The sequence below is a fragment of the Triturus cristatus genome, chromosome 5_1 (genome assembly GCF_964204655.1).
Source record: "Triturus cristatus chromosome 5_1, aTriCri1.1, whole genome shotgun sequence".
NCBI lineage: Eukaryota > Metazoa > Chordata > Amphibia > Caudata > Salamandridae > Triturus > Triturus cristatus.
Window position 1 is genome coordinate 174,210,561 of NC_140587.1, and position 25,613 is coordinate 174,236,173.

The window sequence follows — 25,613 nt, forward strand, 5'->3', positions numbered from 1 at the left end:
TTGCTAGTGCGGAGCCTGTGGATGTGAAGCTTTCTCTAGAAACAGAAGTGCATCAGCTGCTTTTCTAGTGCGGCACTTGTGGATTTGAAACTTTCTCTGGAAACAGAAGTGCATCAGCTGCTTTGCTAGTGCGGCACCAGTGGATGTGAAGCTTTCTCTAGAAACAGAAGTGCATCAGCTGCTTTGCTAGTGCGGCGGTTGTGGATGTGAAGCTTTCTCTAGAAACAGAAGTGCATCAGCTGCTTTGCTAGTGTGGCGCCTGTGGATTTGAAGTTTTCTCTAGAAACAGAAGTGAATCAGCTGCTTTGCTAGTGCGGCGCCAGTGGATGTGAAGCTTTCTCTAGAAACAGAAGTGCATCAGCTGCTTTGCTAGTACGGTGCCTGTGGATGTGAAGCTTTCTCTAGAAACAGAAGTGCATCAGCTGCTTTGCTAGTGCGGCGCCTGTGGATGAGAAGCTTTCTCTAGAAACAGAAGTGCATCAGCTGCTTTGCTAGTGCGGCACCTGTGGATGTGAAGCTTTCTCTAGAAACAGAAGTGCATCAGCTGCTTTGCTAGTGCGGCGCCTATTGATGTGAAGCTTTCTCTTGAAACAGAAGTGCATCAGCTGCATTGCTAGTGCGGGGTTTGTGGATTTGAAGCTTTCTGTAGAAACAGAAGTGCATCAGCTGCTGTGCTAGTGCGGCGCCTGTGGATGTGAAGCTTTCTCTAGAAACAGAAGTGCATCAGCTGCTTTGCTAGTGTGGGCCTGTGGATGTGAAACTTTCTCTAGAAACAGAAGTGCATCAGCTGCATTACTTGTGCGCCACCTGTGGATGAGAAGCTTTCTCTAGAAACAGAAGTGCATCAGCTGCTTTAGTAGTGTGGCGCCTGTGGATGTGAAGCTTTCTCTAGAAACAGAAGTGCACCAGCTGCTTTGCTAGTGCGACGCCTGTGGATGTAAAGCTTTCTCTGGAAACAGAAGTGCATCAGCTGCTTTGCTAGTGCGGCGGCTGTGGATGTGAAGCTTTCTCTAGAAACAGAAGTGCATTAGCTGCTTTGCTAGGGCGGCGCCTGTGGATGTGAAGCTTTCTCTAGAAACAGAAGTGCATCAGCTGCTTTGCTAGGGCGGCGCCTGTGGATGTGAAGCTTTCTCTAGAAACAGAAGTGCATCAGCTGCTTTGCTAGTGTGGGCCTGTGGATGTGAAACTTTCTCTAGAAACAGAAGTGCATCAGCTGCATTACTTGTGCGCCACCCGTGGATGAGAAGCTTTCTCTAGAAACAGAAGTGCATCAGCTGCTTTGCTAGTGTGGTGCCTGTGGATGTGAAGCTTTCTCTAGAAACAGAAGTGCACCAGCTGCTTTGCTAGTGCGACGCCTGTGGATGTAAAGCTTTCTCTGGAAACAGAAGTGCATTAGCTGCATTGCTAGTGCAGCGTCTGTGGATGTGAAGCTTTCTCTAGAAACAGAAGTGTATCAGCTGCTTTGCTAGTGCGGCGGCTGTGAATGTGAAGCTTTCTCTAGAAACAGAAGTGCATCAGCTGCTTTGCTAGTGCAGCGCCTGTGGGTGTGATGCTTTCTCTAGAAACAGAAGTGCATCAGCTGCTTTGCTAGTGCGGTGCCTGTGAATGTCAAGCTTTCTCTAGAAACAGAAGTGCATCAGCTGCTTTGCTAGTGCGGCGCATGTGGATCTGAAGCTTTCTCTAGAAACAGAAGTGCACCAACTGCTTTGCTAGTGCGGCGCCTGTGGATTTGAAGCTTTCTCTAGAAACAGAAGGGCATCAACTGCTTTGCTAGTGCGATGCCTGTGGATGTGAAGTTTTCTCTAGAAACAGAAGTGCATCAGCTGCTTTGCTAGTGCGGCGGCTGTGAATGTGAAGCTTTCTCTAGAAACAGAAGTGCATCAGCTGCTTTGCTAGTGCGGCGCCTGTGGATGTGAAGCTTTCTCTAGAAACATAAGTGCATCAGCTGCTTTGCTAGTGCGGAGCCTGTGGATGTGAAGCTTTCTCTAGAAACAGAAGTGCATCAGCTGCTTTCCTAGTGCGGAGCCTGTGGATGTGAAGCTTTCTCTAGAAACAGAAGTGCATCAGCTGCTTTGCTAGTACGGTGCCTGTGGATGTGAAGCTTTCTCTAGAAACAGAAGTGCATCAGCTGCTTTGCTAGGGCGGCGCCTGTGGATGTGAAGCTTTCTCTAGAAACAGAAGTGCATCAGCTGCTTTGCTAGTGTGGGCCTGTGGATGTGAAACTTTCTCTAGAAACAGAAGTGCATCAGCTGCATTACTTGTGCGCCACCTGTGGATGAGAAGCTTTCTCTAGAAACAGAAGTGCATCAGCTGCTTTGCTAGTGTGGCGCCTGTGGATGTGAAGCTTTCTCTAGAAACAGAAGGGCACCAGCTGCTTTGCTAGTGCGACGCCTGTGGATGTAAAGCTTTCTCTGGAAACAGAAGTGCATTAGCTGCATTGCTAGTGCAGCGTCTGTGGATGTGAAGCTTTCTCTAGAAACAGAAGTGCATCAGCTGCTGTGGAGGAGTGTGGCTCAATGGCTAGAGCGGCAGACCCTGAAGCAGAGTTCTGGCCAGGGACCAGGGTTCGATTCCCGCCTCGGCGGGGCTCGGGCTCAATTTCCTCGGACTTGTCTATTCTCGCCTCGGTGCCTATTCTAATCACGGGCCCCACGCTGCAACTCTGGGCAATAGCTTGCTTAGCCTCCACACCGGCCCCAACAGCGCTAAGGATGCCTGGCTTCACCCTGGGGGTGCCCAGGAGTGGACACTTCACAGGGAAAGCCAGGAGGGGTTCCACAGCGGTATGAGTATCAGCGCCAGGAAACCGCAAAGCCGACACCGCAAGGTGTCTGTCTGGTGACAGTGCGCTCTATAAGTACCTTGACATTTACATTTACATTTAGTGCGGCGGCTGTGAATGTGAAGCTTTCTCTAGAAACAGAAGTGCATCAGCTGCTTTGCTAGTGCAGCGCCTGTAGGTGTGATGCTTTCTCTAGAAACAGAAGTGCATCAGCTGCTTTGCTAGTGCGGTGCCTGTGAATGTCAAGCTTTCTCTAGAAACAGAAGTGCATCAGCTGCTTTGCTAGTGCGGCGCATGTGGATCTGAAGCTTTCTCTAGAAACAGAAGTGCACCAACTGCTTTGCTAGTGCGGCGCCTGTGGATTTGAAGCTTTCTCTAGAAACAGAAGGGCATCAACTGCTTTGCTAGTGCGATGCCTGTGGATGTGAAGTTTTCTCTAGAAACAGAAGTGCATCAGCTGCTTTGCTAGTGCGGCGGCTGTGAATGTGAAGCTTTCTCTAGAAACAGAAGTGCATCAGCTGCTTTGCTAGTGCGGCGCCTGTGGATGTGAAGCTTTCTCTAGAAACATAAGTGCATCAGCTGCTTTGCTAGTGCGGAGCCTGTGGATGTGAAGCTTTCTCTAGAAACAGAAGTGCATCAGCTGCTTTCCTAGTGCGGAGCCTGTGGATGTGAAGCTTTCTCTAGAAACAGAAGTGCATCAGCTGCTTTGCTAGTACGGTGCCTGTGGATGTGAAGCTTTCTCTAGAAACAGAAGTGCATCAGCTGCTTTGCTAGTGCGGCGCCTGTGGATGAGAAGCTTTCTCTAGAAACAGAAGTGCATCAGCTGCTTTGCTAGTGCGGCACCTGTGGATGTGAAGCTTTCTCTAGAAACAGAAGTGCATCAGCTGCTTTGCTAGTGCGGCGCCTATTGATGTGAAGCTTTCTCTTGAAACAGAAGTGCATCAGCTGCATTGCTAGTGCGGGGTTTGTGGATTTGAAGCTTTCTGTAGAAACAGAAGTGCATCAGCTGCTGTGCTAGTGCGGCGCCTGTGGATGTGAAGCTTTCTCTAGAAACAGAAGTGCATCAGCTGCTTTGCTAGTGCGGGCCTGTGGATGTGAAACTTTCTCTAGAAACAGAAGTGCATCAGCTGCATTACTTGTGCGCCACCTGTGGATGAGAAGCTTTCTCTAGAAACAGAAGTGCATCAGCTGCTTTGCTAGTGCGGCGCCTGTGGATGTGAAGCTTTCTCTAGAAACAGAAGTGCACCAGCTGCTTTGCTAGTGCGACGCCTGTGGATGTGAAGCTTTCTCTGGAAACAGAAGTGCATCAGCTACTTTGCTAGTGCGGCGGCTGTGGATGTGAAGCTTTCTCTAGAAACAGAAGGGCATTAGCTGCTTTGCTAGGGCGGCGCCTGTGGATGTGAAGCTTTCTCTAGAAACAGAAGTGCATCAGCTGCTTTGCTAGGGCGGCGCCTGTGGATGTGAAGCTTTCTCTAGAAACAGAAGTGCATTAGCTGCATTGCTAGTGCAGCGTCTGTGGATGTGAAGCTTTCTCTAGAAACAGAAGTGCATCAGCTGCTTTGCTAGTGAGGCGGCTGTGAATGTGAAGCTTTCTCTAGAAACAGAAGTGCATCAGCTGCTTTGCTAGTGCAGCGCCTGTGGGTGTGATGCTTTCTCTAGAAACAGAAGTGCATCAGCTGCTTTGCTAGTGCGGTGCCTGTGAATGTCAAGCTTTCTCTAGAAACAGAAGTGCATCAGCTGCTTTGCTAGTGCGGCGCATGTGGATCTGAAGCTTTCTCTAGAAACAGAAGTGCACCAACTGCTTTGCTAGTGCGGCGCCTGTGGATTTGAAGCTTTCCCTAGAAACAGAAGGGCATCAGCTGCTTTGCTAGTGCGATGCCTGTGGATGTGAAGTTTTCTCTAGAAACAGAAGTGCATCAGCTGCTTTGCTAGTGCGGCGGCTGTGAATGTGAAGCTTTCTCTAGAAACAGAAGTGCATCAGCTGCTTTGCTAGTGCGGCGCCTGTGGATGTGAAGCTTTCTCTAGAAACATAAGTGCATCAGCTGCTTTGCTAGTGCGGAGCCTGTGGATGTGAAGCTTTCTCTAGAAACAGAAGTGCATCAGCTGCTTTCCTAGTGCGGCGCCTGTGGATGTGAAGCTTTCTCTAGAAACAGAAGTGCATCAGCTGCTTTGCTAGTGCGGCGCCTGTGGATGTGAAGCTTTCTCTAGAAACATAAGTGCATCAGCTGCTTTGCTAGTGCGGAGCCTGTGGATGTGAAGCTTTCTCTAGAAACAGAAGTGCATCAGCTGCTTTCCTAGTGCGGAGCCTGTGGATGTGAAGCTTTCTCTAGAAACAGAAGTGCATCAGCTGCTTTGCTAGTACGGTGCCTGTGGATGTGAAGCTTTCTCTAGAAACAGAAGTGCATCAGCTGCTTTGCTAGTGCGGCGCCTGTGGATGAGAAGCTTTCTCTAGAAACAGAAGTGCATCAGCTGCTTTGCTAGTGCGGCACCTGTGGATGTGAAGCTTTCTCTAGAAACAGAAGTGCATCAGCTGCTTTGCTAGTGCGGCGCCTATTGATGTGAAGCTTTCTCTTGAAACAGAAGTGCATCAGCTGCATTGCTAGTGCGGGGTTTGTGGATTTGAAACTTTCTGTAGAAACAGAAGTGCATCAGCTGCTGTGCTAGTGCGGCGCCTGTGGATGTGAAGCTTTCTCTAGAAACAGAAGTGCATCAGCTGCTTTGCTAGTGCGGGCCTGTGGATGTGAAACTTTCTCTAGAAACAGAAGTGCATCAGCTGCATTACTTGTGCGCCACCTGTGGATGAGAAGCTTTCTCTAGAAACAGAAGTGCATCAGCTGCTTTGCTAGTGCGGCGCCTGTGGATGTGAAGCTTTCTCTAGAAACAGAAGTGCACCAGCTGCTTTGCTAGTGCGACGCCTGTGGATGTGAAGCTTTCTCTGGAAACAGAAGTGCATCAGCTGCTTTGCTAGTGCGGCGGCTGTGGATGTGAAGCTTTCTCTAGAAACAGAAGGGCATTAGCTGCTTTGCTAGGGCGGCGCCTGTGGATGTGAAGCTTTCTCTAGAAACAGAAGTGCAACAGCTGCTTTGCTAGGGCGGCGCCTGTGGATGTGAAGCTTTCTCTAGAAACAGAAGTGCATTAGCTGCATTGCTAGTGCAGCGTCTGTGGATGTGAAGCTTTCTCTAGAAACAGAAGTGCATCAGCTGCTTTGCTAGTGAGGCGGCTGTGAATGTGAAGCTTTCTCTAGAAACAGAAGTGCATCAGCTGCTTTGCTAGTGCAGCGCCTGTGGGTGTGATGCTTTCTCTAGAAACAGAAGTGCATCAGCTGCTTTGCTAGTGCGGTGCCTGTGAATGTCAAGCTTTCTCTAGAAACAGAAGTGCATCAGCTGCTTTGCTAGTGCGGCGCATGTGGATCTGAAGCTTTCTCTAGAAACAGAAGTGCACCAACTGCTTTGCTAGTGCGGCGCCTGTGGATTTGAAGCTTTCTCTAGAAACAGAAGGGCATCAGCTGCTTTGCTAGTGCGGCGCCTGTGGATGTGAAGCTTTCTCTAGAAACATAAGTGCATCAGCTGCTTTGCTAGTGCGGAGCCTGTGGATGTGAAGCTTTCTCTAGAAACAGAAGTGCATCAGCTACTTTCCTAGTGCGGCGCCTGTGGGTGTGAAGCTTTCTCTAGAAACAGAAGTGCATTAGCTGCATTGCTAGTGCAGCGTCTGTGGATGTGAAGCTTTATCTAGATTCGAGTCTCAGCGTAGGCTCGACATCCTGTGATTCTGGGCAAATGACTTAAGCTACTATCGACTACGGCCAATGGACAGCGCCTAATGACCCTCACTGGAAGCATTATAAATTGTAATAAAATAATGAGAAAAATTTTAAATAGGTTGCTGGCTCCGGTTTGTGCCTAAGGACCACTTGCGAGCTGTACCTTTTTGGAGAGTACTTGGGGGGACTCTGGGAGCAATGCACCAGTTGCTCGACCTTTAGTAGCTCACAATGATTTTACTGATCAGAAGTAGGTCTCTCTAAAGAAAAGGTTGGAGACCCCTGGTATACATTGATTACAGGTAGCACCAACAGATTCATGCAGTAAAAAGTTACCACTGTAGAACGAGCAGGATTTGCATGAGGAAAGCTATGCACCTATTCCGCACACGCCCGCTGCCTGTGTCACCCTGTTATAGAGAATTCCAATGTTCTAATGTTATTGTCCAAGTTGCGACATGCTGTGTGAACTGCACATATTATTTACCAGCAGATAATAACAACAAATACGAAGAATCCAATGTGAGCAAGTAGCGGCCTATAGGGGCATTGCATCAAGAGGACGCGGGGACCACTTATCTATTTATTAGGAGAAGGTGAACCAGTCTCGGGCCAACAGCTATGGCACTCTGTAACAACAGCAACAGCAAATCCTGCCGTACTTCTGCACCGCCTTCAGTGTTACTGGTGGAAGCAGAAGTTTCATATTCTGAATTCAGCTTTGTCACCAGAATGAAAGGGGACGTTGAAGGATATTAAAGGGTGTTGAAAGGCATAGTAATCAGACTCTAATGGATGTGCGGAGGCATCTTACAGCTTTCAGGCGTTTCAGAGATGCACAAAGCCCACAATGCCCATGTAAGCAGCTAGTTTTCCCACTCGAATTCTTGGGAGCAAATTGATTTCTGAGGGGTGTTGGTTGGGTGGGCACCAAACTCTGCTCTGCCGGCAGCAGGCAGTTTTGCCAAACTCCATGCTCCAAGCAGAGCACAGAATGTGGCAAAACTGTGCCAAAGAAGCGGAGTTTGCCGTCCACTCCTAGAATCAACGTCCCTGATCACATGACAAAGCAGTGGGTGATATGAATTAATTTACATGCCACAGTCTGCTAGCCTAAAACAAGTAACATGACACAATCTGTGATATTCTGAACATTATCACATGAAGCAGTGCAGTGTAGGATTTACTGAATGAGGCCACATGACATAGTCTGTGATATTTTGAATGGGGTCACATGACACTGCATTGTCTGTTATATTCTAATCTGTCACATGACCCAGCACATGGATAACTTCAAATAATATTATACATCATGAATGATTTCCACCTGTAGAGCAGACATTTTACAAGACCTACAAATGAAATCACACACACAGAGCACAGCGAGAGTTGGTTTCTACCCATGAACACTCTGTTTGTCACGCTTTGAATATAGGTATTTGGACCTCTGCCGTGATGCGAGTCGTCCTAATGGAGCCTCAAACACTAAAATCTTTGTTACAATTTAGCTACATGCTGTAATCTATAGCGCCTAGACACCAACAGAGAGAGTGGATGTTACATGCATGCTGCGTGTGGGGGTTAGGGTGAGCACAGAGTGTGTCTATTGTGATTTAATGTATGGGACAGGAGTCCATTTTGAATCCCCTGTGTGTGAAAAGTACATATGATGGAGGATGGAGGGAGCCCGCCAGATAGGGTTGTAGATTGTGGAAACCTTCCTGAGGTCTTTGAAGTGGACCAGACTTCTGTGAAAGGAAAGAATGAGGGAGACAAATGATGCTCTGAAGGACATTCGCAGCCCATCCCCAGAAGAGTTAATGCAGCTGCATGGGTAGGCCTCTCTTCTGAGCCTTTGCCTCAGATTCCTCTGTCACGGCACACCCAGCTCCACTCTCTCTTCCTGCCAAGAGCGACAAAGAGTGTAAATTGACCAGTCCGTGCCAATGAATAAAATGTCAGAACTGCCTGAAGCCAGCTCCAGATTTAGAGCTCTCGAATTTTCATCTACATCTTAAAGAAACTAGGACAAATACTAGTAAGAAACCCACGTCACTGTGCCAGGAGTCTCTTTGACCAGTATCAAGACCCACAAAGCACTGATGGAGATAAATAGCGTAGAATTTTAGAGAAACATGTAAATAAGAAACAATATGTTTTTTAGGTATAAAAAAGTCAATCTTTACTAGAAAGATATTTTTCTTTGAAACATTCTGAATCATATCGAACCTAAAACACCATTTACATCTTTGATGGTCATGAATTACTATGATAGTCTTATGTTCAGCTCTTCCTAAAAGCTGTGATGTCACAGAGTATTATATCACAAATGCTGGTCATCGAGGTGTAGTCATTTGTTGTGAATCAATATAGCAACTACAGCACACACGGGGTTCACAGTTGTAAACACTGAACCAGGGCCAGAGCTACGATGCCTGACTGCTGCTTCCTTACAGGTGAGGGCAACCTGGAAAGAACCCCTGCAAGCAGAGCTGTAGGCTGCCTATAGAATAGAGGAGCTGTATGCTGCCTATAGAATAGAGGAGCTGTCGGCTGCCTATAGAATAGAGGAGCTGTCGGCTGCCTATAGAATAGAGGAGCTGTCGGCTGCCTATAGAACAGAGGAGCTGTCGGCTGCCTATAGAACAGAGGAGCTGTCGGCTGCCTATAGAATAGAGGAGCTGTCGGCTGCCTACAGAATAGAGGAGCTGTCGGCTGCCTATAGAATAGAGGAGCTGTTGGCTGCCTATAGAACAGAGGAGCTGTCGGCTGCCTACAGAATAGAGGAGCTGTCGGCTGCCTATAGAACAGAGGAGCTGTCGGCTGCCTATAGAATAGAGGAGCTGTCGGCTGCCTACAGAATAGAGGAGCTGTCGGCTGCCTATAGAATAGAGGAGCTGTCGGCTGCCTACAGAACAGAGGAGCTGTCGACTGCCTACAGAATAGAGGAGCTGTCGGCTGCCTATAGAATAGAGGAGCTGTAGGCTGCCTATAGAATAGAGGAGCTGTAGGCTGCCTAAAGAATAGAGGAGCTGTAGGCTGCCTATAGAATAGAGGAGCGGTCGGCTGCCTATAGAATAGAGGAGCTGTCGGCTGCTTATAGAATAGAGGAGCTGTAGGCTGCCTATAGAATAGAGGAGCTGTAGGCTGCCTATAGAATAGAGGAGCTGTCAGGTAGGCTGCCTATAGAATAGAGGCGCTGTCAGCTGCGTATAGAATAGAGGAGCTGTCAGCTGCGTATAGAATAGAGGAGCCTTCTGTTGTAGGGCACTTCTACCCACATCTGTGTATGGTCTATTGAAAATCTAAGATAGTAGAATTACTGACATAGTGGGAAGTGGCAAGCGCAGGACCACTATCATCAGATAACCCAAACATATAGGACCGTTTGAGTTCATCAGCAGGTCATGTGCCATCGTCCTCAACTGACACAAGAGGTTCATCACCAGGTCAGGAGTCATCTTCCTGTAACTGTAAGAGAGGCTACCACAAAAGGTCACGGGAGAGCATCCTAGACTGAGTCGCAAGGTCATATCAACGGGTCCAGGTCCATCATTCTAGCAGGAGGAAAGAGTGGCCCTCTCTTGTGAGAAGGATGACCCTCCCTTGGACTGTGGGTCTTACTGGTCCCATTTCATTTCTCATCACTGACTCAGAACTATGGGCCAAACATTATCCACATTGGTGGTGGGCTTGATTCCCAAATTGGCCACACAGGGAAACATAGCTCTACTATCAATTATTTTCCTAAAAGCAGAAATGGCATTTGAACATGTGTTTGGATTAACTGGTAAATTACATGTTTATAGCAACATTGACAGGTCATGGCCATTATAAACTACTTCAACTTAGACTGTTTCAGAACTGGCTGTGGAACCAGAGAGGGATGATCTCTGCCACCCTCGGAGCGATGTTCCCTGTTGCCGTCGGAGGGATGATCCCTGTTGCCCTCAGAGGGAGGCTCCCTGTCGCCCTCGGAGGGATGCTCCCTGTCGCCCTCGGAGGGATGCTCACTGCCACCCTTGGAGGGATGCTGTCCGTCACCCTCGGAGGGATGCTCTGTAGGCCTCGGAGGGATGCTCCCTGTTGCCTTCGGAGGGATGCTCCCTGTCGCCCTCGGAGGGATGCTCCCTGTCGCCCTCGGGGGCGATGTTCTCAGTCTCCATCAGTGGGATGTCCTGGATGCTCTCTGTCACCCTCATCTAATGCCCTTTACATGGAGCGATTTCTCATGAAGCTTCTGGGTTGTAAACTAATCAACCTATTTGAGCAGAGCAGCACTTTTAAAAGTGACAGCTTATGACCAGAATAAGGAGGTTTATACCTCTAATCCCACCCTAAGCCAAATTGGTGAGGAATTTGATTGCCTTTCACGGTTTAATGAGAATCCAGTTATAAATCAAATTTCTTTTGCTGCCGGGCAGCAATTTGCAGACATTCATGTCACACACTGAAATATGACCACGGGTTACCTGCGATATAAAATTGTCACTCTTCTTCAAACTAAAGCGTTTTCTGTGGCAATCTTTATCTGGGGCGGAAAAAAAACAGTGAACTTTTCACTACTTATTCCAAATGCCTAGTTATATAGCTGTTCACCCTAACAAAAGATCAGTGAACGCAAACGTAAGTGGTCATTTGTCTCAGGGAAAAAGTAACTGCTTTAGAACAGAAATATTTTCAAATTTCTTAGAAAAGGAGGAATTCGTTTTTTTTTAAAGTTCTCAAAGATGCTGGCTCAGCTTTTTTCACAATTTGCTCCTTCATTTCCATGTTAATTACGGTCACTGGAATTGCCTGGTGTGTTGCATTAACAACGACCTCTACAGCCTCCTCATGTCAAATAATGACAAACCCAACAATCCGCTCACCACATGGAAACTGCTCACCACACAGAGCACCACAGCCATCATGAACTCCATCCACTCTGGAGCACCCACGGACCCCTGCCCCCACCACCTCTATTCTCAACGCATTCATCACCAAAGCCACCTTTACTGATCAATGGAAACATGCAGAGGTCAGACCACTCCTCAAGATACTCTCCGCCAACCCCAGCAAACTCAAGAACTACCACCCCATCTAACTGCTCCCCTTCCCAGCCAAAGTCCCTGAGAAGGGGATCAATCACCAACTCACGAGCACCTGGAGAGCAACAATCTGCTGGACACCTCCCAAACTGGCTCCCACGCCCACCACGGCACAGAGACTGCCCTGACCACCGCCAACGATGACAGTAGGTCCCTCCTCAACCGTGGGGAGACAGCGGCCGTGATCCCTTTCGACCTCTCAGCAGCGTTCAACACGTATTTCACCACACCCTCAGCAAACGAATCTGCCACATCCGGATCCAGGGAGATGCCCTCAAATGGATCACATCCTTCCACACAGGACGAACCCAAAAGATCTGCCAACCACCCTCCGCTTTGGAACCCAAGAGCATAATCTGCAGCATCCTTCAAGGCTGCTGAAGCAGCCCCACCCTGTTCAACACATACATGACGCCTATGGCCGACATCATCAGAACCCACGGCCTCAACTTCATACCCTACACAGACGATGCCCATCCTCTCGCTCACAGAAAACTCTTCCACCACCAGGGCCAATCCCACAGGTGCATGACGAGCATCACCGACTGGATGACGACCAACTGCCTGAAGCTCAACACGGATAAGACGGAAGGGCTGATATTCTGGGAATAACACCTCTCTGTGGAACGACGCCCGATGGCCCTCCTAACTCAGACGCACACCCACACCGACAGACCACACACGCAACCTCTGCATCACCCTGGACAGCAAACACACCATGAAAGACCAGATCAATGCAGTCTCCTACGTCGGATTCCTCACCTTCCACATGCTCCAAAAGATCTTGAGCTGGCTCCCCATCAACACCAGGTAAGCTGTCACTCAAGTTCAAGTCACCAGCTGGCTGGGCTACAGCAGCGCGTTCTACTTAGGACATCATCCAACTCCTGAATGGATTCCAGACGATACAGAACTCAACTGCCAGACTCATCCTGGACCTCCCTGGGAGGAACCACATCCCCCCCACCCCAGGAACCTCCACTGGCTCCCCATCCGTAAAATATGCCAATTCAAGACGTTGACATACGCCTATAAGGACATCCACAACCAAAGGCCAGCATACATCAACGAACGCCTGAACCTCCACCAACCCTCCAGACACCTGCCCTTCACCTGCCTCGCCCTCGCTCACACTCTCCACATCTGCCGAAGCAACAGTGGAGGATGTTCCCTCTCCTACCTCACTGCAAAGTCCTGGAACGACCGCCCCCTGCACCTCCGAACATCATCCTCTCTCCCTGATTTCAGAAAAGGAATCGAGACCTGGCTTTTCAACTGATCCCAGCAAGAGCCCAGTGCCTGGATACCCTCACGGGTGATTAGCCGTACTCTACAAATCCAAGTTGATTGATTGATTGATTGATATCTCACCTTCAGGAGTTCCCACGCTGGTGCCTCACACTTCTTTTCCATTGCTGTTATCAGGGTGTTGAGAGAGGTGATTTGATTGGACAGTTTGGTGATATTTGCATTTTCTACTATGGTGATTTTCTTCTCCATCTCCTCCAGTTTTTCACAAAGTGTTTGCTCATGTTCTTTCAGGAGTTGCCGCAGTTTTTCAAACCCAGATTCAATTTTATTCTTCTCAGTTCTTAACTTGTCCTGTCATAAGCAAAGACACAAAAGCTGGTTAGATATTAAAAAGTTCAGGGGGAGGATAGAGGGGTTAATAGCTACTTTAAAATATCAGAACACTAGCATGCTTCTCCCAATTTCTGAACTGCAGCCTCTTACTACCTTCACTTTTACTGTCTTACATCCTTCTCCCACTCCTGCCCTCCCCCTGTCCTCAGACACCTCACAAACTGTGGGGAGGTCAGAATTTGTGAGGCTGCAGAGAAGTTAGATCCATAAAGAAAGTGCAAGGAAGCGAACCCACCACAGGCAGAGACAGTCAAAGACCCAGAGACAGGCTGAGTGGAGACTGGCTGAAGTCAAGTGTGAGTGGATGTGACTAGCACAATAGAATTTAAATGAGGGGGGGCAGGAAGTTTGAGCCCTTGGGATGAAAGAGAGGATGTAGGTGGTGTGCAGGCTGCCCCAGTCCTGCCAGGACACTGGAAATGTTCGCTGAAGGAGACGCACAGGGTGTGTCCTACTATGACTCTCATATAGAGTGAGGAGGAATCACTGGTGTGGTTATTTCCCGTTCAGAATCATAAAAAAACGATGCGTATTCTGTTATTGAATGGAGAACTACCAGATAAAATCAATGTTACTGCACTTCGGAAATTCAGCAATTCCTATAGAAGATGGGTGAGGAGGATGATTAGAAATCTTGTCCTATCCCAAGATAGGAGCCTGTGTGTTATCAGGTGAGGTATGTCTTTCTGTGGCTTAGAGCAGGAGCCGGTGTGTTATCAGGTGAGGTATGTCACACTGTGACCTAGCGTTACAACAAACAAATGATGGACGGAATGCTGACAATGCAGACTGATTTGCATATGGCCATGTCTAAACTGGGGTGGTGTAGTGGGCAAAAGAACGATGGATTTAACCCAGATCTCTTGACTGGGGGAGAATGTCTGCATTGTCAGCATTCCGTCCATCATTTGTTTGTTGTAACGCTTTTCGCCCTAAGTGGGATGGGTATTCCCAGACGTGGGACCCGTGCTCCCTACGCCACTGGAGTCAAGCTATTCTGGCTGATGACGGCTGATAGCCAGAAACCGGTCCTAGGATGCTTGATTCCGGTCCAGTGAAGACATGGCTTGGCAGTTCGGGCTGGACTGTTCCCATGAGGCACAGGGTCAAGACTGATTTGCATATGGCCATGTCTAAACTGGGGTGGTGTAGTGGGCAAAAGAACGATGGATTTAACCCAGATCTCTTGACTGGGGGAGAATGTCTGCATTGTCAGCATTCCGTCCATCAATTGTTTGTTGTAACACTGTGACCTAGAGCAGGAGCCTGTGTGTTATCAGGTGAGGCATGTCACACTGTAGCTAGGAGCCTGTGTGTTATCAAGTGAGGTACGTCACACTGTGACCTAGAGCAGGAGCCTGTGTGTTGTCAGGTGAGGTACGTCACACTGTGACCTAGAGCAGGAGTCTGTGTGTTGTCAGGTGAGGTATGTCACACTGTAGCTTAGAGCAGGAGCCTGTGTGTTATCAGGTGAGGTTTGTCACACTGTAGCTAGGAGCCTGTGTGGTATCAGGTGAGGTACGTCACACTGTGACCTAGAACAGGAGCCTGTGTGTTGTCAGGTGAGGTATGTCACACTGGAGCTTAGAGCTGGAGCCTGTGTGTTATCAGGTGAGGTTTGTCACACTGTAGCTAGGAGCCTGTGTGTTATCAGGTGAGGTACGTCACACTGTGACCTAGAGCAGGAGCCTGTTTGTTGTCAGGTGAGGTACGTCACTCTGTGGCTTAGAGAAGGAGCATGTGTGTTATCAGGTGAGGTTTGTCACACTGTAGCTAGGAGCCTGTGTGTTAACAGGTGAGGTTTGTCACACGGTAGCTAGGAGCCTTTGTGTTATCAGGTGAGGTGCGTCACACTGTGACCTAGAGCAGGAGCCTGTGTGTTATCAGGTGAGGTATGTCACACTGTGGCTTAGAGCAGGAGCCTATGTGTTGTCAGGTGAGGTATGTCACACTGTGGCTTAGAGCAGGAGCCTGTGTGTTATCAGGTGAGGTGTGTCACACTGTAGCTAGGGGCCTGTGTGTTATCAGGTGAGGTACGTCACAATGTGACCTAGAGCAGGAGCCTGTGTGTTGTCAGGTGAGGTATGTCACACTGTGGCTTAGAGCAGGAGCCTGTGTGTTATCAGGTGAGGTTTGTCACACTGTAGCTAGGAGCCTGTGTGTTATCAGGTGAGGATTGTCACACTGTAGCTAGGAGCCTGTGTGTTATCAGGTGAGGTATGTCACACTGTAGCTAGGAGCCTGTGTGTTATCAGGTGAGGTGTGTCACACTGTGGCTTAGAGCAGGAGCCTGTGTGCTATCAGGTGAGGTTTGTCACACTGTAGCTTATTACAGGAGCACAACCCCCTATCTGTACAGTATTGACGCAGCACAGCAGCACATCCCTAAACCTGTATACTAGTAACACGACACAGCAGCACAGCCCTCTACTTGAATACTCGTGACATATCAGAGCAACACAAAACACTACCAGTGTACTATTGACACAGCACAGGATCACAACCCTCTAGCTGCATACTAGTGATAGATCACAGGAGCACAACCCTCCACCTCCATACTAGTGGCATTGTACAAGAGAACAACCCTCCACCTGTATACTAGTGAAAGATCTCCTATGCTGTGTCACTAGTATACAGGTGGAGGGTTGCACTGCTGTGCTGTGCCACTAGTATACAGGCAGATGGTTGTGCTCCTGTAATATGTCACTACTATAAAGGTTGACGGATGTACTCTTGTGCTGTGTCACTAGTATACAGGTAGAGGACTGCACGTCTGTAATGTGTCACTAGTATACAGGTGGAAGGTTGTGCTCCCCTATGTGTTACTAGTATGCAGGTAGAGGGCTGTGCTTTTGTGGTGTGTCACTAGTACACAGGTGGAGGGTTGCACTGCTGTGCTGTGCCACTAGTATACAGGCAGCGGGTTTTGCTCCTGTGGTGTGCCACTAGTGTACAGATAAGAAAGGTATGCTCATGTGCTTAGTCATGCTCCTGTGATGTGTCAATACTATACAGGTTGTGCTCCTATAGTGTGCATCTAGAATACAGGCAGAGGGTTGTGCTCCTGTATATGTCACTAGTATATAGGTGGAAGTTTGAGCTCCTATAGATGTCAGTAGTATACAGGTGGGGGATCATGCTTCTGTGTTGTGCCACTAGTTTACAGGTGGAGGGTTGCACTCCTGTGGTGTGTTACTAGTATTGTCGTACTTTAAAATTTGGGACCGCGTAGGAGGCAGGGCCCTACCCCTGTCTATTCCGGTATTAGCGAACCGCGAATGGTCAATGCGGTATGTACAAGTGCTTTGTGTAACGTTTTAGCTATGAATGCACTGCGTATACGTTATTATACATTGACTCCGTGGGTTCCATCTTAGAGCGGTGGCCATCTTATGGTTGCCCTCACATAGGCTACATATCATGAAGCAAATACGGGCCTTTTAGAGCACATGTGCCTTCCTTTGACTTCTCTGTGACCTGGGCAGCTTGGCTCCGCTGCCCCAGGTCAGTCCGGTCCCACGAGCTCCCCGTCCTACGGCCACCTGTGATTAGCATCAGGGCTTGACACACCATAAAGCCTTTTCATCCCACACGAGCCTCCAGCTAATCTCTTTCACACCTGACTGTTCCTGCTTTATGGCTTGTTTTCTAAACAAGAGATGCTCGTGTTTATTGGGGCCTGTTGATATCTGATGTGGGATCTGAGCCTTGCTGGGTAAATAATTGTGGGCTGGCTTAGCTGGAATGTGGGATGGTCATCATGACTCTGCCTTTTCGTTTGTAATGTATACATGTATATGGCCATATCATAAAACAAGGACTGTATGCCTGAAGCAGGATATTTTGTATTTAAGGAGAAGCCCGTTTCTGTAATTTTTAGCAGTCTCCTGAGAACATACACGCTGTTGTACTTCTAGGATACCTGTAATTGGTCTACAGCCAATAAACTGATCTTTGACTTTACCTAGAAGACTCTGTGTTTCTGTAGGTCTGAAACAGGAAGAACCCGAAGTCATAGGGTGTGTTACCCTGCACCGCTGGGCTTAAAATTCCCAGTACTTCATTTGGCGCCCAACGTTGGGCGATTTCAGCGGTACCGGTCCAAGCCAGAGGTTCGTGAGGAGCTTCGTGTGGAAATTCTGGAGGAAGGCCGCCACTTCATCGACCCCTGCATGTCGACGTGGTCCGAAAGTCTTTTCGGCGAGGTTCTCCGCGTCCCGACGGCTACAAAGGACTGCTGCCCTGATTAATCGCCCTGTTTTGGACCCTTGACGATTTTGGTAGAGCGAAACAATCGAGAGAGTCTTCTGGTGACGCCATTGATCATCAATATTCAGTTAAGTATAAGTGGAGCGTCTCCCAGTTTGTTTGGTATCCTTTGGGATTTTTGGTATCCTTCGGGATTATTTTGATTTGGAGTTTGCAAACGCCAAAGCCAGAGGACTCGTGCACTCACGAGACTATCGTAATCGATAATCCTTTGAAGTTTGGAACTAGACTAGTGAGCGAAGATGCCTGGTGCTAGTGTATTTGGAAGATTATTTTGTTTGGGTTGTGGAAGGGATTTCCAGTTAGAGGATTCATGTCCGGTTCCTCCAATTGGAACTCCAACTTATGAGCTTTATGTAAAACATGGCGTGGGCCCCATTGCATATAATGAAGTATGGATCCGATATACCAGAAAGGACGGTGTTTTAAAATGGCCCCAAAATGGTAGTTTCGATACAGATATCTTAGATAATTTGGAAGTGAAATTGTTTAAAAAGAAAGCCCGGCCGGCGATGTTTGATTCTTTCCGCCTATGGCGAAAGGAAGCCAAACAGAAGGAAATTAAGCTAGCGAAAAGAAATAAGAGAGAAAGAGGTATGTCAGTGATGCAAGCAGCTGTGCAATTTAAAGATAATGAGGAGGAACAAATGAATGAGCAATTGCACAGACAGCGCAAACTAGGGATTGATAAATGTTACCCTGTTTTGTCACCCCTTGTGCAAGATGAGACAAAAGAGAAAGAGAAAGATTCCCTAATGTCCCATTTGCTAAGTTCGCCACCCCCATATGCGCAAAACGCCACAGCACCTCCACAGCTTGTAAATGTGCAGCCTCCAGTAAATATGCCGCAAGCCTTCCCGCAGCCGCCAGCTCCTCTTCAGCTGGCTCCTATCTCTGCAGTGCAGCCCTCTCAAGGGCCGCCAGTTTTGTTACCTGTTACCCCCGCGCTTCCTGCGACTTTGCCTAGCACGCCAGCGGCTTCCCCTGGCGCTCCTTCTTACACTACCCAGGTACCTGTATCTGACTCCGCTTTTCTTCCCTCTGTTTATCCCCCTGTTTTCGCCTCAACTTCTCCTTCAGCACGACAACAACTAGCTAATGTAGTTACTAGTTTAATGTCGCCTCTCTTTGGATCATCTAGTGCGACTCCTGGCTTACAGCGTAAGCAATTGCGCAGTCAGCTGCCTGGTCCCGATGAGAAAGAGGTGTTAGATCATCTGGCGCGTAGGTGGATTGGTTTCCCTTCACTCTATGATGTGGAATCAGTTGTTAACGTTTTTCACCAATGGGATGCCCCAAAACAGAGGTATGTCTTTGACAAGATGTGTGAATTCCTCTGTGAGGAATTGGAGGATAATGGTGCAAACCCAAACCCACAGGAATTGTGTCGAGTGCGATTTGATTTTGAAACAGGTATAATTGTGGGCCCCAATGTAGATAAAGCAGTTGCGACTTTACTGTCCCTCAGAAATGGGGATTGTCAGCAATCATTGTTCGAACAGGAACTCCCTGTGGGGAAAAAGGTAAAAGCACGCCAATATCCGATGCGTGAGGTTCTCCCAGTTTGGAGACCTGCTGATCCAAATGCTAATCCACCTGTCCTAGCACATTTTCAGCGTGTTTGGGTGCATGTCCCATGGAAGCGATCTGAGGTGTTAGCACTAAAGCAGACATTGCCTGACCCCCGCAAAAACCCTACAGGATATTATAAGGAGTTATCCCAAACTGCAGAATCGTGTGTCATGAATCTGGCTGACATAGATATGTTATTCGGGAATGTTGTTCCACAGCCTTTATGGGGATCCATCCGTAATACGGATCATGCTGCAGAGCTAGGGGGTACATGGGCTAATATCGTTGCTGCAGACGCTAGACAAGTTGGTGGCGCAAAGCCTGACCCTTTGGTAGCAGAACTCCATGGTAGAATTATCACATACATGAAAACTATAATGCCCGCGATGCGCGTAAATTGGGATAAACTATCCGCATGTAAGCAGAAGAAAGATGAGACAGTGTCCGATTTCTTTACCAGGTTTGAAGAAACGTTTATCGACCACAGTGGTCAAGACATGAGCACTGAAGGTGGCCAACGGTTATTTGTTGATAAATTTGTGCAGAATCTACTTCCCGAGTTGTGTAAAAAATTTAAAGACTCAGAAAGTTCCTGGGCTGTTTCCTCTTCAGCACAAATACTGGCTACTGCACAGTATTATGAAAATAGAGATAAAGATGAGAAAGATAGAACAGATAAGAAAACGAAAGAACTGAAAACAAAGGTCCTCTTGCAGCAGGCTTATCCACCACGTGGAGGACAGAATAATTATAGGCAAACACAAGGTATCTATCAGCAACCCCAACAATTTCAGAATAATCAGCAAATGAATGGGTATTATCAACCACGAATCCCTGTAGGTCCCAACCAATGTTCATATTGCAAAGAGGAAGGTCATTTCAAATATAGTTGCCCTAAATTAATGCAGCGTAACAGTAATGCGTATGGCGCAAGAGGTAGAGGTGGTCAGCAAGCTCCTAGAGGCAGAGGGCGTGGAAATGCTCCCCAGAACGTGCGTACTCTTCCGCCTCAAAATACCATAAATAGCTTTGATCAGCAAGCCAACGCGACTGGTAATACAGCTCAGTACTACAATAATGATTATTATGCAGAAGACGACAATGTGGAAGGTAATGATTACTAGGACAGCCGTAGACAGAGAGAGGGAGTTGTATCAGTGCCAGTGGATCAGAGCGGACCTTATGTTAAAGTAACTACAGCAAATGTAACGGAGCCCTTTCTGCTGGATACTGGTGCTGCAAAGAGTTCAATCATGCATTCAAAACTCCCTGGCGCGCCTTTGTCTGGCGAAATGAATGTTTCAGTAGGTTTTTCTGGCGCCCCAGTTAGGAACCCGATTTCTAGTCCTATGTCACTTTCTGTTGGACCTTGTGAGCTAAAAGCACCCCTCATCCTAACGACAGGTTGTGGTGAAAATTTGCTAGGCTTAGATTTGCTAAAAAGATTGCATGCAACACTATATTGTTCTCCCTCAGGAGTACAACTTACATTAGGTAAGAAAGTGATTTCCCCAATGTATTTGTCTAAAAATGCAATGCCACCTGAATTGTCATCCCTTCCGGATGCCCTTTGGGCCACTGGTCCCAATGATGTGGGTCTCCTGGAAATACCGCCATACGTGGTCACTTTAAAAGCCAATGTCAGATTGCCACGTATTCCCCGGTACAAGATCTCCAATGAAGGTCAGAAAGCATTGTTAGCAATTGTCAGTGATTTGGTTAAAAAGGGTGTAATTGAAGAGACAAGAGGCAACGTTTGCAATAGTCCTGTTTTACCTGTCTTAAAACGAACGGACCCTTCACAGCCACCTGTTTACAGATTTGTGATTGATCTTAGAGAGGTTAATAAGATTGTTGTGCCACAGTTTCCAGTTGTCCCTGATATAACTGCCTTGTTAACTATGATTCCAGCCTCCGCTGCATGGTTCTCAGTGATCGATCTGAAGAATGCTTTCTTTAGCATCCCAATTGCAGAGGAGAGCAGAGACATTTTTGGCTTCAGTTTAGGAGGTCGCAGCTTCCGCTTTAAACGCGCTCCCCAGGGCTACTGTGAAAGTCCATCAATATATAGTCAAGCTTTAAAAGCGCAGCTTGATGCACTTGTTTTACCTAGTGGCGCTATCCTTATTCAGTACGTTGATGATTTACTAATCGCCGCGGATACTGAAAAGATTTGCAAAGAAGCTACATTGTCATTGTTGCGTCATTTGTCTGCCTTCCATCACAAAGTGTCTCTCTCAAAGCTGCAATATTGTCGACAAGAGGTGACCTACTTAGGTCATCTCTTATCGAAGGAGGGAAGGAAACTGACCCCAGAAAGAATTCAAGCCATTGCACAGTTGAGTGTGCCTAGAACACAAAGAGAAGTACATGCTTTCTTGGGCATTACTTCATACTGTAGGCACTGGATACCAAATTTTTCCTTGCTGGCAAAACCTTTGTTAGCATTAACATGTAAAGACACACCGAATCCTATCCCATGGTCTGAAGAGTGTCAGAAAAGTTTTTGGGAATTGCGTAATGCATTATGTTCAGCTCCTGTGTTGGGTATCCCTGACTACAGCAAGCCTTTTACATTGTATGTTCATGAGAAAGATGGTTGCGCATTATCAGTGTTAACACAGCCTTTTGGCGACAGACCGCGTCCATGCGCATATTTTTCGTCAACCTTGGACCCGGTAGCGAGGGCATTGCCAAGTTGTTTGAGAGCTACAGCCGCCGCAGCTATGTCTATTCGACAGTCTGCTGGCCTAGTAATGGATAATACATTGATCGTTATGGTTCCACATGCTGTGGACACATTGTTAAACAGGACCAAGACACAACACTTAACTAGTGCGCGATTATCCGGATATGAGTTGACACTGTTAGCAAATCATATACACATAAAGAGATGCAACACGTTGAATCCAGCTACACTATTACCAATTCCAGCAGACCTGGATGAGATTGAGCAACATGATTGTCTGTTCAGAACAGAAGAAGAGACGAAAGGGAGAGTAGATCTTAAAGATACTCCCCTGACTGAGTGTGATGGTACTTTATGGGTGGATGGTTCGTGTTTCAAGCTTCCGAATGGTGATACGACTGCTGCATATGCTATCACGACTTTGCACACGATTGTTGAAACTACACGTGTGCCACAAAATTCGGCTCAAGCAGCAGAACTGATTGCCCTTACAAGAGCATGCGTGTTGTCTGAAGGAATGAAAGTGAACATATATACGGATAGCCAGTACGCCTTTGGCGTGGCGCACAGTTTTGGGCGATTGTGGAAAGAACGTGGGTTCCTGACTTCACATGGAGCTAAGATTCAGAATGACAAGTTGGTGAATGATCTCCTTGAGTCGCTGACCCTACCGTTACAAGTTGCGATTATGAAATGCAGTGCGCACAAGAAAGTCACTGATGATGTTGGTCGTGGTAATGCGTTTGCTGATGAAACCGCGAAAGAAACAGCAAAAGATGTGAAGACTCGAATGTATGTTGCAGGCCCTGCCAGATGGATTGGTGATGTTGGAATGTGTGAAAACACAATAGAGAGTGTGAAGTCCCTTCAAGCTGAAGCCACAGAGAAAGAGTTGAGCAAGTGGAGAGAAAGTACGGGTAAGTTGGATGAGAATGGTTGTTGGATTGATTTGTCAGAACATAGGCGATGGTTGTTACCTGATGCATATGTGCTTCCAGTGGTTACTATGGCACATGGAATGGCACATATCAGTATGAAAGGAATCTGTAAGTTGTTGGCTCCAGTATGGCAGAATGCTGGAATTCCCAAGTGTGCAGGGAATGTGGTCAAGAATTGTATGGTATGCTTGAAGTACAACCCTGGTAGGGGAACCCCAACTCCAGCTGGTCATTTTGCGCCTCCATCATATCCATTTGAAGTTTTGCAGCTAGATTGTATCCACATGGAAAGGTGCAACAACCTGAAATATGTATTGGTGGTTGTCTGCGCTTTTTCAAAATGGATAGAGGCCTATCCCCTAAAAGACAACACTGCTCTATCCACAGCCAAAGCCCTTGTGAAGGAATTTTTCCCTAGGTTTGGAATGCCAAGAATGGTGTGGAGTGATAATGGGAGTGAGTTTGTGGGCCAAGTAATGAAGAATGTGTGTGAGGGATTAGGGGTTAAGCAGAAGTTCCACGCTGCAAATCACCCCCAATCAGCTGGATTAGTAGAGCGCTACAATGGCGCTCTAAAACTCAAGCTGGCCAAAATCCAGGCGAGCTCCGGTCTTAAATGGCCTGACGCTCTGCCTCTAGCACTCCTGTCCACCAGAATGACGTACACTCACGAGTGGGACTTAGCCCATACGAGGTTATTTTTGGCCGCCTGGCCAATGTATGGGGTGTGCCAAGACCGACGAAATTCAGCGAAATCGAACATCCAGTACTGCTTGATTACTTGTACGAATTGACGGCTAAATTGCGTGTTTTACACCAACAGGTGCATGATACTCTTCCCCAGGCCTCTGAAGCTCCAGGACACCCTATCGACCCTGGCACGTAGGTTCTGGTGAAGAATTTCCAGTGCAAAAGCAACGTTGAGCCCCGTTGGATTGGCCCTCATCTCGTACTTCTGTCTACAAGATCAGCAGTTCGAGTAAAGGGGAAAAAGAACTGGATCCACGGCGCCCACATCAAAAGGATCCCTTTGCCTCTGCCGTATGACCAGTGGGTCCAGGAGGGTATCGCTGACTCTGAAACAGACACTGTACCTCGTTTTGTGCCGTTCAGTGATGCACGCGTAAGAGGCACAGCTTCAGCACAGGAAAGTGACGATATTTTACAAGAAGCTGTGCCACCGTCAATTCGATTGGACACCACAGAGCCTGAACTCTTGTTTCAAGATCAGACAGTACCTGGCCGTCTCCACTATAACTCAAGACCAAGGCCTATGGACAAATAAATATTCTTTTCCTTACCTTTTAGGTTTTTGATAACCATAGCTCTCCCATCTGAAGGACTTTCTTGATTTTTGTTTTTCGAACCACCATCCGGGTTCAGCCGCAGGGTCGCGGTGCCAAGACTTTGGGGTACAGGCCGAAGACGTTAGGTCAACGGTTCTGGTTGGTCTAGGGCGTTCCCTGGACTGACAGGCGTACTCCTTAGCAGAAGATACTCACTCGCCGCGAGCGGCACGATTAGAGGATGGAGTTTTTCAAGATGGAGAGACTCGCTGAGGAAATGAACTTTAAAGCAAGAATGTGTAAAATAATGAAGAGCAAACGTTTTGTATTTTTATGTCTGTTTGTATTATGTAGTATGGTAGTATTTACTGTAGGATTTGTATTCTTCTCCTCTCAAGAGCCCATTGCAACCACTGAACAGCCTATACCTCCTCCTACTGTCTCCTCACACTCTTTTCACCCTCTGCCTGAACATGAACAAGCTAGACGGTCTGAGTTTGTAAACAACTCGTTTATTCAGCTCCTGCACCAGCACCAACTAGTCATGAATACAACCAATTGCTGGGTGTGTGGTTTAATGACACATACCATTAATAAGGGTATTCCTTATCTAGTGCTGCCGTTTAGTTACAATAGATCGTCATGGGCATTCCAGACCATGTTTCTCTTTGCTCTAGATGCGTACTCCCCGCGACAACCGCGTTCCATCAGACCTAGCACAAATAATAAAGCTTTAATGAAAGGAGTTGCCGATATGAGCAGAGATATCGACGCATACTCATCTATACCCAAGGAGGAATTGAGAGCTTATGTAGGGTGGAACGCGACGGGGTATAGTATTAGTCTGGGTGAAAGACAGCGAAAAATCTCATCCCCAATCTGGGTCGTACCCCACATAGGTCGGTTCTGTTTACAAGGTAATGGTCAGAATCCAAGAGCTCAACTGGGAAGAAGTGACTGTACTGAAACGTACACTTTTCCGTCACAGTTTTCCCCTGCGTTTTTGGCTGCCAAGGGTACATATTTTGTCTGCAATGACCGAGCATATACATGGTTGCCCCCTGACTTCTCGGGCACATGTTATATTGCAAACCTCCTACCGCCAACATTTACTGCCGCCTCCGACTATCACAAGACCAGAGTTGTGAGAGGCGTGATTAGTAAGGAGGATACTGCCGGTCAGGAAGCGGGAGACTTCTTTTTGGGTTTCCTGCCGTTTTGGGGACCTATGGTTAATAGTAGGAACCTGAGACAACTGACTTGCGTGGTTGAATCCACTGTTAATGTTACGGCTGGTGCCCTTGGTAATTTGACAGCTGAGCTCCAAGCGGATCGCCTCATGACTTTGCAGAACCGCATGGTTCTAGACGTTATACTTGCAGACCGCGGTGGGGTATGTAAGGTTATCCAATCTAGTTGTTGCATTTTCATACCAGATAACGCTCCAACAGTTTATCAAGCCATCTCCAAACTGCATAGAATATCTGAATCCATACACGTGGATAAAGGAGATCGGTCACTAGTGGGGTGGTTCTGGGAACTGATATCTGCCCGGGGTTGGAAGATTCTGATGGTAATTGGAA

The 25,613-nt window shown here is 47.6% G+C and overlaps 1 protein-coding gene across 3 annotated transcripts in view; it reads right to left on the reverse strand.

Moving 5' to 3' along the window:
• LOC146830580 (E3 ubiquitin-protein ligase TRIM39-like) overlaps positions 1-25,613 on the reverse strand; it is a 210,877-nt gene that overhangs the window by 121,080 nt on the left and 64,184 nt on the right. For all 3 annotated transcript variants that reach the window (XM_085604778.1, XM_085604779.1, XM_085604780.1), the window contains exon 3: positions 13,004-13,234. In XM_085604778.1, coding sequence (XP_085460904.1) covers positions 13,004-13,234 — 231 coding nt within the window. The remainder of the gene's footprint in view (positions 1-13,003; positions 13,235-25,613) is intronic.